The sequence below is a fragment of the Dreissena polymorpha genome, chromosome 4 (assembly GCF_020536995.1).
Source record: "Dreissena polymorpha isolate Duluth1 chromosome 4, UMN_Dpol_1.0, whole genome shotgun sequence".
Lineage (NCBI taxonomy): Eukaryota > Metazoa > Mollusca > Bivalvia > Myida > Dreissenidae > Dreissena > Dreissena polymorpha.
The window spans coordinates 35,069,195-35,081,878 of NC_068358.1; the positions used below are offsets into that span (position 1 = coordinate 35,069,195).

Consider the following 12,684-nt stretch of genomic DNA (forward strand, 5'->3'; position numbering starts at 1 on the left):
CTCTTTCCCTTTTTGCTTATACATTTTAAATAACGATATGGTAGTATACAGGTTGGTGTTTATATCAATCACGAACAAAGTCATTGTGCTCAATTATCCTAACCTCAATATTATTTGCTGTCTTAAAGTCTTAAATATTTTAAGTGTGTTCCAAACAATAACCCATTTAGCCATTAAAGACTCTATAAAATTAGCTAAGTATCAATCAAGAATCAATGGTTAAACAGAATAGCAATTAGGGTCGAAAATCTAACACCTTGCAGCAGATGCAAATAACCTTTGTGGTTAATTATCGTTAATTGTGTCACAATGGCATTGTAAACAAACCCCATTGAACCCTAATACTGAAATAAGGTGTGAAAATTACTGGTCATTTGGCGCGTGTCAATTTAGAGTAATTTAGGTAATTGGTACCAATAAAAGTGGTCATAATAGTGGATAAGGTAGTTGGTCGAATAAGTGAGAGTTACATACATTGAAATATATAGTTACAATTTCGGGACTAAAAATGGTGGTTGCCTTAGAGAGTTGCTCATAATTACAAGGTGTTCATTAAGAGAGTTTTTACTGTGTTCAGATGCATAACAAATGTTTGATTTACCAATAAAATTTGTGAAAAGTTGAATTTTAATGCATCTTTGATCATGACTTCTGTTTCTAGCTCAAAGCATGCCGTGGTAAAAGTAACATAAATTTAGTGTAGTCTTTCAATTGAAGAGTCTTTTCCACATTATTCAAATCACTAGCATTAATTAAAATGTTATGTTCATCTATTTAATGCAGGTATAAACACTTTTCAAATAAAGCATTCGTCAATGATAGATAAAATATATTTTTCTTGATCTGTTGCTTAATTGTTCTGACATTACATTGCATTATACATTAGATTGCAATAATGCAATGCAGTCTGTATTTTAAAAAGAATTTTTTTTCCCAATATAAAAACATGACATGTAATCATTTAACAGTGAGTTTACCTACTGCCAAAAAATGTTAAAGGTATTTTTAGGCACACAAAGTTCACATGTTGTTTATTTTAGTACATTTTTTTATGTCGTTATAGTGTTTTACCTGAGAAATTTGGATACACAATAAACTTGCAAACATTATCAATAATGTAAGATGATTCCAACCGATTTTGTGAAGCAATTACGAAAAATGCTATGATAAAAATGCTGATAATATTAACATCATTAAACTTACAGAATTAACATTATACCTGGTTGAAAAGTTTTTGTCTTTTAGCCTAAATTCTGTAAAATTTGTCTTTTATCAGCACTTTTAAACGTGTTTCAAATGGAAAGCTTCAAGTTGCTCAATATTTGTTGCTATGGTTACTACTAAATGACATGGAGGTAAAGAAAATCTTACTTATGTTTTAAAAATATAATAAGTTATGCATCAAACTATGACCATTTAAAATCATGAAAATTGAAATAACTGCTTATGTTTTGAGACAACAACTTCGCAAATTTATGAAACAGCCCTGTTATTTATTGATATTGCACTGTTTATTTTGTTTACACACTTGATGAACTCTATGTGTTATGTTTTATATTGAAAGTAAAGGTATTTGCTCAGTTGCAATGTTTTACTTGAAAAAAAATCTATGTGTCCACATATTTTAAATACTAAAAAAAAACTTGACATTTTGCATACAAGCTTGTATGTTTTCTATGAAATCTCTATAGGAATGATCATCATCTTATAAATATTAATATATTTTGTTCTTTTCAGATTCCTGCACCTCAGAGAGGAGACATTGTGCGCCAGATAGGGGATGCTTTGAGGGCTAAAATTGATCTGCTTGGGAAAATAGTATGCATATTTACCTTTCAAAAATATGATTATATTGATTTCTTTTTTAAAATACATTAAAGAACTTTTAATTTAGCCTTTCTTGATTATATTGATTTCTTTTTTAAAATACATTAAAGAACTTTTAATTTAGCCTTTCTACGAGGAAGTGAACAAAATGTTAAAAAAATTTAAAGGTTTTCTGCCAAGTAATTTAATCAATGCTGTGGAAAAAAACAATGTTAAAAAAGCTTTTTTAATTAACAATCTTTTGTTTGGTGAACAATTTGAGAACATTTTATTTGGTTAATACTGTCTATAGAAGCTATGGTCTTATTGAACCAATTTGTAATTGAATTGCTACAAATTGTTACCAAGATTACGAACAGACCTTACTTAATTGTCTATAAAGTTTGTTTGAGTCGGATTTTAGTCAAGTAAAAAACATGTCCATATTTTAAACCCAAATTATACTAGAATGGCTAGAAGTGTTCAAAATCACAAAGAACACTCTCAACTTTCAGACGTCATTAGAAGTTGGAAAGATCCTGCCTGAAGGTATTGGAGAGGTACAGGAATACGTCGATATTTGTGACTATGCTGTGGGACTGTCAAGGATGTTCTCAGGACACGTGTTTCCATCAGAAAGTAAGACCTGATGTTTAAACATAATCAGTGTATCGGTAGTTTATCAAACATAGCTTTTTGAACATTTTCTCGTTATTTTAAGGCTGGTACTTGTTGTTTTCATTTTCACAGCACTCTTCAAAGTAAGTTAGACTTACAAAAACCTGGATGAATGACAACATCATGGTTCACAAATAGTTGTCCAGTATCCATTGCCAATAAGAGTACATTAGTGTTCTGATTGTCAGAGATTTCAGTAAGTTTTGAAAACATTGAGCCAAATGACCACCTTACTTGGAACAATGGTGGATCCCCTTAAAAATTGAATGACCATAACACTAAAAAGGAATTTTTTCTAACTACATTTTAAATATTTTTAAATGATGCTTGGTCATTTAAAGGCAACAGCCTCTAAACCTTATCAATACACTTGTTTGCTGATTGAAACCATGAGCATCAAATAAGCAAAGGCAGATATCGTACATTGACCTACTTCTGGTGGGGACCTAACTCTGGCAATATACATTGTTTATTTACATTAAGAACCAAAATCTTGTGATGACGTCACATGCATGAGCTTGGTTTGTTTAGTTTTACCAGCATTACTAGGATGGAAAATAAAATACAAAAACAACAACAATGAGGAAAAAATAAGTTTCACAGCATTTCAAAATCTTCTACTAACATTATCAAAATTTATCAATAACCCATACATTTTTAGCTCATCTATTTTTTGAAAAAAAAATATGAGCTATTGTTCACCTTGGCGTCAGCGTCGGCGTTGGCATCGGCGTCCGGTTAAGTTTTGCGTTTAGGTCCACTTTTCTCAGAAAGTATCAATGCTATTGCATTCAAACTTGGTACACTTACTTACTATCATGAGGGGACTGGGCAGGCAAAGTAAGATAACTCTGGCATGCATTTTGACAGAATTATGTGCCCTTTTTATACTTAGAAAATTGAAAATTTTGGTTAAGTGTTATGTTTAGGTCCATTTTATTCCTTAAGTATCAAAGCTATTGCTTTCATACTTGCAACACTTACTAACTATCATAAGGGGACTGTGCAGGCAAAGTTGTGTAACTCTGACTGGCATTTTGACAGAATTATGTGCCCTTTTTATACTTAGAAAATTGAAAATTTGGTTAAGTTTTGTGTTTAGGTCCACTTTATTCCTACAGTATCAAAGCTATTGCTTTCATACTTGCAACACTTATTAACTATCATAAGGGGACTGTGCAGGCAAAGTTATGTAACTCTGACTGGCATTTGGACGGAATTATGGGCCCTTTATACTTAGAAAATTGAAAATTTGGTTAAGTTTTGTGTTTTGGTCCACTTTACCCCTAAAGTATCATAGATATTGCTTTCATACTTGGAACACTCGCAAACTATCATAAGGGTACAGTAAAAGGACAAGTTGCATAACTCTGGTTGTCATTTTAACGGAATTATGGCCCTTTTTTGACTTAGTATCTTTGAATATATGGTTAAATTTTGTGTTTCGATCCACTTTACTTCTAAAGTATCAAGGCTATTGCTTTCAAACTTCAAATACTTTCATGCTATAATGAGGTTACTGTACCTGGCAAGTTGAATTTTACCTTGACCTTTGAATGACCTTGACTCTCAAGGTCAAATTATTAAATTTTGCTAAAATTGCCATAACTTCTTTATTTATGATTAGATTCGATTGATACTTTGACAAAACAACTCTTACCTGACATACCACAATAGACTCCACCCAAACCATCCTTTGTGCCCTGCCCCCCTCCCCCCCCCCTAAAATCTTTTTTTTTTTTTTTTTTTTTTTAAGATCATCTCACAAATGACCACCACACTCTCACACTATCCCCACCCCCACCCCGCCCCCCAATTTTTTTTTTTAAACGGTTAAAAAACACAAATATTTATTATTTTATTTTTGAAATACCGTCCAACCATCGCACCCAAGAATCCCCTCCCCCCACCCCCCCAATTTTTTTTTTTTTTTTTGCATTTTTTTCCCGCATTTTTTCGCATTTTTGGAAGATAAAGTAATAAATGTCCACACCCCCACACTATACACCCCTCTTCACTCCACCCCTCCCTCCTTTATGATTGAAATTTAGAGTCCCTTCACCTTTAAAAAGAAAATAGATGAGCGGTCTGCACCCGCAAGGCGGTGCTCTTGTTACATTTCCACTCATCCCCATAAATAAATTTTTGCATTAATTGCAAAACTCTACTACATGGTGTGTGAACACAACACATTTGTTTCGATTGGTATGGAGTACTATCCCTTTGGTTTGTTGTCACCGAAATAAGGTCACCTATGAAAATAGTGAAAGCAATTGCAGTGCGTATGGAACCATTGAGTTTGTGTGGTCAAAAATGCTGCAAATAGCCAAGTTTGACATTTACATTGTATTTTATGGGAATTAAATAGTTCTTTGAGGTCATATAATTTCATGTTGAATTATTTGCTTTATTTCAGAGATCCTGTTAATTGTTTTTTATGTCACAAGAATAAGGTCCCTAGAGGATAATTAAAAAATATCTCTAGTCCATTTATGCAATTATGTTGCATAAACAACCAAGATACTGTGTCATATAATAGAGTTTCCCGTTGACTATCATTTTTGACTTTCTGGATTTTTAGAACTTTGATGTTTGTATCTCCATTTTCAATTGTAAAAAACAGCAGCAAAAACACCCCAACACACACACACAGCAAAATCAGATTTACTGTCAAAAGCATGGGTTTACAAGTCAGTTTTTATGCCTCCGGATCAAATGATCGGGGGCATATTGTTTTTGGCCTGTCTGCCTGTCTGTCTGTCATTCTGTCCCAAAACTTTAACCTTGGTTAAAGTTTTGCGAAAACTTTTGCAATATTGAAGATAGCAACTTCATATTTGGCATGCATGTGTATCTCCTGAAGCTGCGGATTTTGAGTGGTGAAAGGTCAAGGTCATCCGTCCAGCTCGAAAGTAAACAAATACAATTTAAGGGAAGTAATAAGCTTTAAAAGAGAGATCATTTCTAAACCTGCCAAATGATATATTGAAATATTATTTCAAAGCGGCGCAATAGGGGGAATTGTGTTTCTGACAAACACATCTCTTGTTAATTTTAATTTTGAATCTTGAATCCTTGCATGAACTATCTGGACTGTGTTCCAGGGAAGGGTCATGCGCTGCTGGAGCAGTGGAACCCCCTGGGGTTGGTGGGGGTGATCACAGCCTTCAACTTCCCTGTGGCTGTGTACGGCTGGAACAGCGCTATAGCCATGGTCTGCGGCAACTGTCTCCTGTGGTGAGTGTAGCTATAGCCATGGTCTGCGGCAACTGTCTCCTGTGGTGAGTTTAGCTATAGCCATGGTCTGCGGCAACTGTCTCCTGTGGTGGATGTAGCAGTGCATACAAATAAGCCTTGCTCCAGGAAAAACAGGGTTTAATGGATGTGTGTAAATGGGTATCCCAGATTAGCCTGTGCAGTTTGCATAGGCTAATCAGGGACTACACTTTCGGCGATTATGGTCTTTTTTTTATAAAGGAGGTCTTTTGTGAGGGAAAATCCAGTTTAGGAAGAGAGGGTTGTCCTTCATTAGTTTGTATTTTTACCCCTTATGTTTTTTTATCCCCTGCCATAGCGGAGGGATATTGTTTTGGCGTTGCCCGTCCTTCTGTCCAGAGCCATATCTTGGAAGTGCTTTGGCAGATTTCATTGAAACTTGGTATGATTATATATATGGATAATAGGATGATGCATGCCAAATGTTATTGTACACCATTTGTTAATAACAGAGTTATGGCCCTTTGTATCTTAAAAAAATGCTTGTTTGTGTGTCCGTAGCCATATCTTGGAAGTGCTTTTGCGGATTTTATTGAAACTTGGTATGAGTGTCCAGAAGCATATTGGCGGGGGATATCAATTCAACGAATTTGCTTGTTGTAGTTGTATTTACCATGTCCATTGACACTCTTGAAAATGTAATATAATTCTCCTGGTTCCATTCACTCACACAATGTATTCAACAAAGAATGAATCAAGTGAATACCAGTCCAGTCCATAACAGTGCATCCAAACAGGGTAACTTCATCCTGTGGTTAACTACATGTATAACTGAAAGGAATAATGAGTAGACCGTTGAATAAAACAGTCATAAAAAAGCATAATGGCAATCTATTAGGGCAGGGGACAACGACAACGAGCGAGGCCTGGTATACGGGAAATAACCCTGGGTTATGGTTAGGTTAGGGTAAGTGTAAGGGGTCGGGTTAGGGTTAAGGTTAGGGTTAAGGCTAACCCAAACCCGACCCCTAAGCCTTAACCTTACCCTAACCCTCTAACTTCCCCATGCATACAATAACAGGCCTCGCTCGTTGTTGTTGTCCGCTTCCCGATCTGATATGGGTCTTTTGTTGAAATTTAGGTAAAAAGCTGTACTGGTTGGTTAAGTGACCATTGTGATGTAACTAAAATATCTGGTGAAAACAGTGACAACTGGAAAACTCTTTGTAAACAAATTATTTTTGGTTTTCAGTATTCTATTCTAGAAAGCATCAAGTTTTACACAAGTACCGCAATAAGGAGATCATATATTTTTTTAGATAATATGTAGCTTTTAACGTAAGAAGCAAGAAAAAAAATAGGAATGAAAGAAGAGCTTTTTCAAAAAACATATTTGAAAAAGAAAGAATATACATAGAAAAAAAAATGCACACAAAAATGTATTTTTTTTTAAATTAAAAAGCAGGAAGATGTTTAATAGAAGTAACAAATATTATTTTTAGCTCATCTATTTTTAAAAAAAAATTATGAGCTATTGTCATCACCTTGGCGTCGGCGTCTGCGTCGGCGTCCGGTTAAGTTTTGCGTTTAGGTCCACTTTTCTCAGAAAGTATCAATGCTATTGCATTCAAACTTGGTACACTTACTTACTATCATGAGGGGACTGGGCAGGCAAAGTTAGATAACTCTGGCGTGCATTTTGACTGAATTATGTGCCCTTTTTATACTTAGAAAATTGAAAATTTTGGTTAAGTTTTGTGTTTAGGTCCACTTTTTTCAGAAAGTATCAATGCTATTGCATTCAAACTTGGTACACTTACTTACTATCATGAGGGGACTGGGCAAGCAAAGTTAGATAACTCTGGCGTGCATTTTGACAGAATTATGTGCCCTTTTTATACTTAGAAAATTGAAAATTTTGGTTAAGTTTTGTGTTTAGGTCCATTTTATTCCTTAAGTATCAAAGCTTTTGCTATCATACTTGAAACACTTACTAACTATCATAAGGGGACTGTGCAGGCAAAGTAATGTAACTCTGACTGGCATTTTGACAGAATTATGTGCCCTTTTTATACTTAGAAAAATTGAAAATTTGGTTATGTTTTGTGTTTACATGTAGGTCCACTTTTATTCCTACAGTATCAAAGCTATTGCTTTCATACTTGCAACACTTATTAACTATCGTAAGGAGACTGTGCAGGCAAAGTTATGTAACTCTGACTGGCATTTGGACGGAATTATGGGCCCTTAAAATTTATACTTAGAAAATTAAAAGTTTGGTTAAGTTTTGTGTTTTGGTCCACTTTACCCTTAAAGTATCATAGATATTGCTTTCTAATTGGAACACTCGCAAACTGTCAAAAGGGTACAGTAAAAGGACAAGTTGCATAACTCTGGATGTCATTTTTACGGAATTATGGCCCTTTTTTGACTTAGTAACTTTGAATATATGGTTAAATTTTGTGTTTCGATCCACTTTACTTCTTAAGTATCAAGGCTATTGCTTTCAAACTTCAAAAACTTTCATGCTATCATGAGGTTACTGTACCTGGCAAGTTGAATTTTACCTTGACCTTTGAATGACCTTGACTCAAGGTCAAATTATTAAATTTTGCTAAAATTGCCATAACTTCTTTATTTATGATTAGATTTGATTGATACTTTGACAAAACTACTCTTACCTGACATACCACAATAGACTCCACCCAAACCATCGCCCGTGCCCCCCCCCCTCCCCCCGAATCCCCCCCTATTTTTTTTTGTTTGTTTAAGATCATCTCACAAATGACCACCACACCCTCACACTATACCCCCCCCCACCCCACCCCCTCCCCAAATTATTTTTTTTTAAACGGTTAAAAAACAAAACTATTTATTTTGATTATTTTATGTTTGAAATACCATCCAACCATCGCACCCAAGAATCCCCCCCCCCACCCCCCCCACCCCCCCCCACCCCCCACCCGAACCCCCCCCCCCCCCCCCCCCCTAAATGTTTTTTTTTTTTTTTTTTTTTTTAAGATCATCTCACAAATAACCACCACACCCTCACACTATACCCCCCCCCACCTCACCCCCCCAATTTTTTTTTTGAAACTTAAAAAACACAAATATTTATTTTATTATTTTATGTTTGAAATACCCTCCAACCATCGCACCCAAGAATCCCCCCCCCCCCACCCCCGATTTTTTTTTTCCTTTTTTTTTGCATTTTTGGAACATAATGTAATAAATGTCCACACCCCCACACAATGCACCCCTCTTCACTCCACCCCTCCCTCCTTTGTGATCGAAAATGAGAGTCCCTTCACCTTTAAAAGGAAAATAGATGAGCGGTCTGCACCCGCAAGGCAGTGCTCTTGTTAATAAAAGTACTTACAAGGATTTTATTGTTTGAAGCACTTTTTTTTTGTTCAGCCTAAGAAACCAAAACTAGTTTAATTTCATAAGTTACTTAAGTTTTCTATGTGTGTGAAGTATTTGTAGATGAATATACATTATCATAACGTTTTGTCTTAATATGTAGACAATGAGCTGAAGATGTATTTAATGGTGACAGTCTTTAGGCATATTGTATGTTTTTCTTGCTATTTGGTATAAAAATGATTAAAGGTTTTTCAACTCACTGTGTTATTAAATCATTTATTTATTTTATAGGAAAGGTGCTCCCACCACCCCTCTAACAAGTGTGGCTGTTACAAAGTAAGTCACATTTCTTACATAAAGTTTGTATGTAGTTCATATAGGGACCTTTTCACTGATCATTGAAATTAGAATTGTCTTACTTGTCTCAAAATTATATAAACTGTATACATTAGGGAACAAAATGAAACTTATGACATAGGCACAAACTTAAATAGATTTGCGTTTACAAGTAATCTTCATAAGATAAAATAGATAAAATTATAAAATGTTACAAATGCAAACAATGAATAATTTGAAGTGTTGTTTTGTTGTATTATTTTGTTACAATACTTGGATTGCTAATATAAAGTATTAAAAGCAGAGCATATTGTAAACACTCTGATGGGTTAGTGGTTAAGTCAATAGCTTTTTATCCAAAGGTCATTGATTCTAGCCCAGGTAGCTGGCAAAACAATTTCTTTCTTTTGTTCTTTCTTGCATTCTATTTTTTTATGCAAGGGCTCTTTAGTTCCAAAGTTAACATGGATCAATTCAAAGCATTTAAGAAAGAGCTTCCAAAAATTGCAACATTTTTGTGAACAAGTCTTTTCAATCACAGTTTATGTAACCAACTTTCTCTAACACTCGTCCATGACATTTCTTCCTGACATAAATTTCCTTGTTAACGTGAAAAAACATTATTAACAACCTTGCCATTATCTGTACTTGTATTTCAATGAGAATATTGGAAATTGGAAGACATGTATTTAATATTCTGAAGGATATTAAAAAAAACTATTTATGTCTTATACAACCAGTATATAGCAAACAGATCAGTGTTCATCTAAAGTTACTGCAATTTCTTTTTTATTTTATAATGATTTGAGGAAGGTGAAATAAGTGGCATTGTAACACAACTTATATTGGTTATGAGTGCATTAATGTAAAGGCTTTGTTAATATATGAGGAACTACTGTCACATCTTCATGAATCCATGTATCTTCACTTACATATAAAATTGTATTCATAACAGGAACTAAATATACATCAGAGAACAAAAATTACAAAAATTTGTAACTTCGTTTGTTGATATATACAGCGTTTTCATTAGGAGGCGGCCGGCGGCCGATTTGACCGCCTCAAATGTTATTTGGGCCGGTTCAAATTCGAGAAAAAAAATCTTTAAAAAATCTGCAAATGTTCACGCAGATGCAAGATATTTAGTATTCATTTATTAACTGTCTGAAACGGAAGTAAACAACCGTGACCGATATATGTTAACTGCTTTCTCATTGGTCGCTTTGTTATAATTGTCTTATCCCGAAGCGAATGACATGAGTGTACTACTTTGATTAAAGGTCACGAACTGACAATGTCAACATGTCTAAAAAAGAAAAAGAAATGACTTTTTCTTTTGTGTTTCGAGTAAGACCGATAGTTCGCTGTTGAAGTTATTTTGTTAAAGTTTTTTTAACGTTTATCATTATCCGGCACCTCCGGATGAATGCACTTTCCTGTTACATTTCGGTTTTATTTTCGAAAATTTTTGTTGATGGTTCAGATCATGCCGAAGTTTGGTTTCTCCGCGGAGTTTTGAGCCTCCGAACGGTAAGTGGATTTATTTATAACCACATTTTACAGAAGAGTGAGTCTTTCATTAGGAAACTCTCGAGCCCCAAACTATCCTGATATCGTCATGATTAAGGTTGGAGTTTGCCTAGGCACAATGCCTAAAATGCTAAATATATTGAATTGGCACTGCAATGTTTAGCTTTGTCCAAATTTGTATTGGAAAACAATTGACCAAAAGAAGCTTTCTCGGCAACATATTTAAATTTTAAGATTGCCTCAGCTTGGGCAACCTATGCGCGATTTTGTTGTAAAATCTGCATTGCCAAACTGCCAAATTTTTCTTTAAATTGGTATGCTAGGAGAATCTATGCCCAAATTTTATGCATCTTTTCCAGGGGGCCTCTGACAAAATTTTAAGGTCATCCATGATCTTGAACAGTGTCTTCTATATTTAATGGGCCATTTATACTGTTCTTTGAAAAAAATAAAGTTCAAAAGTAAGTTTTATCTAAATTGAAGTTCAAAAGTAAAATTAAATCTGAAAAAACATGCTACATTTCCATATTGATTATTTGACTATTTAAGTCCTGAAGCCAAGCGGCCTATCAAGTCAGCAGTCAAGCAGTGGCTAGACAAGAAGGAGCGGCGGAAGATTCCCCCGAAGCAGCCAAGGGCCTCAGCATCAGCACCAGTTCTTACACTTGTGGATGCTAGGGTCCAAACCGATGCTACTGAGGGGAATAATGAGCTGAGCATCATTAAGACAGCTGTCGATATAGCCATACGAAAACTTAACCTGGCATCAAAGGAATATGACCCAGAATCAGATAGTGGATCATCGGATGATGATTTTTGTAGCAACTAGATTAGAATCACACCAAACTCTGTTTTATTTTGGAAAATTAATTATTAAAAGTCGAATTGGTGTTCCATGTTTTAATGTTTTTTTTATACATAAACATGTATATCTGTTTTTATCAAAATCTTGATAATTGTAGAGTTGATGTAAACTGAGGACTTTATTTTTCCTTTACCATTGACATAAATATCCTCTATTTTAACTAAGCAAAATTATGTACATTATGAGCCCAAAATCGCTCAGAGGACACGATTCGGCACCTTTATTTAAAGAAAATTCAGGGGGAGCGAACCCTCCAAGCAACTAGCACCTTCGATGCTCGCACAAGTTGGCCTCCTCAAATAACTGAAAAGCCTGCTACAAAATATCCTAATAAAAACGCTGATATAACTACTGCCATGGGTAAATTGTACAATTCAAGAATTAAAATCTAACATGTTTGTATTGCTTCACTGAGACTCATTTGAACAACAGCTGAATATCATCAATGCAAAATAATCATTCTTATGAATCTAGAAATAATGAGTTCTTGAGCCTATATTAAATATAGAGAATACATGGTTGGTGTCGAGATGGAGCAAGTTTATCCATTGAGGCTAAGAAAAAGAAAATATTTTACTTTTCGGGCTGAACCGGATAAACTCTTCATCTCAGCACCAACCATGTATTCGATTTATCCTGTTTCATGCCGTTGACACATTTCATCAAAGACAAATAATTAATTGACATAACAATTATTCTTGTCGGGCCTCCTAAATTCATCACGACCGAATAACTACCGTTTGTGTCACGTAAAAAATAGTTCCACATTAAACTGTTCCTTTTAATACTTTACTATTGAAAATATGAGAAGAAATAAAAAACAAATCGAGAATGTGATATTTTTTGGTAAAAAAATGAAAACAAAATGCAGCAGCAAAACAAAAACT

At 34.6% G+C, this 12,684-nt stretch overlaps 1 protein-coding gene across 2 annotated transcripts in view; it reads left to right on the forward strand.

Moving 5' to 3' along the window:
- Positions 1–12,684, forward strand: part of LOC127880145 (alpha-aminoadipic semialdehyde dehydrogenase-like) — a 59,268-nt gene that overhangs the window by 18,629 nt on the left and 27,955 nt on the right. For both annotated transcript variants that reach the window (XM_052427382.1, XM_052427383.1), the window contains exons 4-7: positions 1,738–1,818; positions 2,322–2,445; positions 5,589–5,721; positions 9,358–9,402. In XM_052427382.1, coding sequence (XP_052283342.1) covers positions 1,738–1,818; positions 2,322–2,445; positions 5,589–5,721; positions 9,358–9,402 — 383 coding nt within the window. The remainder of the gene's footprint in view (positions 1–1,737; positions 1,819–2,321; positions 2,446–5,588; positions 5,722–9,357; positions 9,403–12,684) is intronic.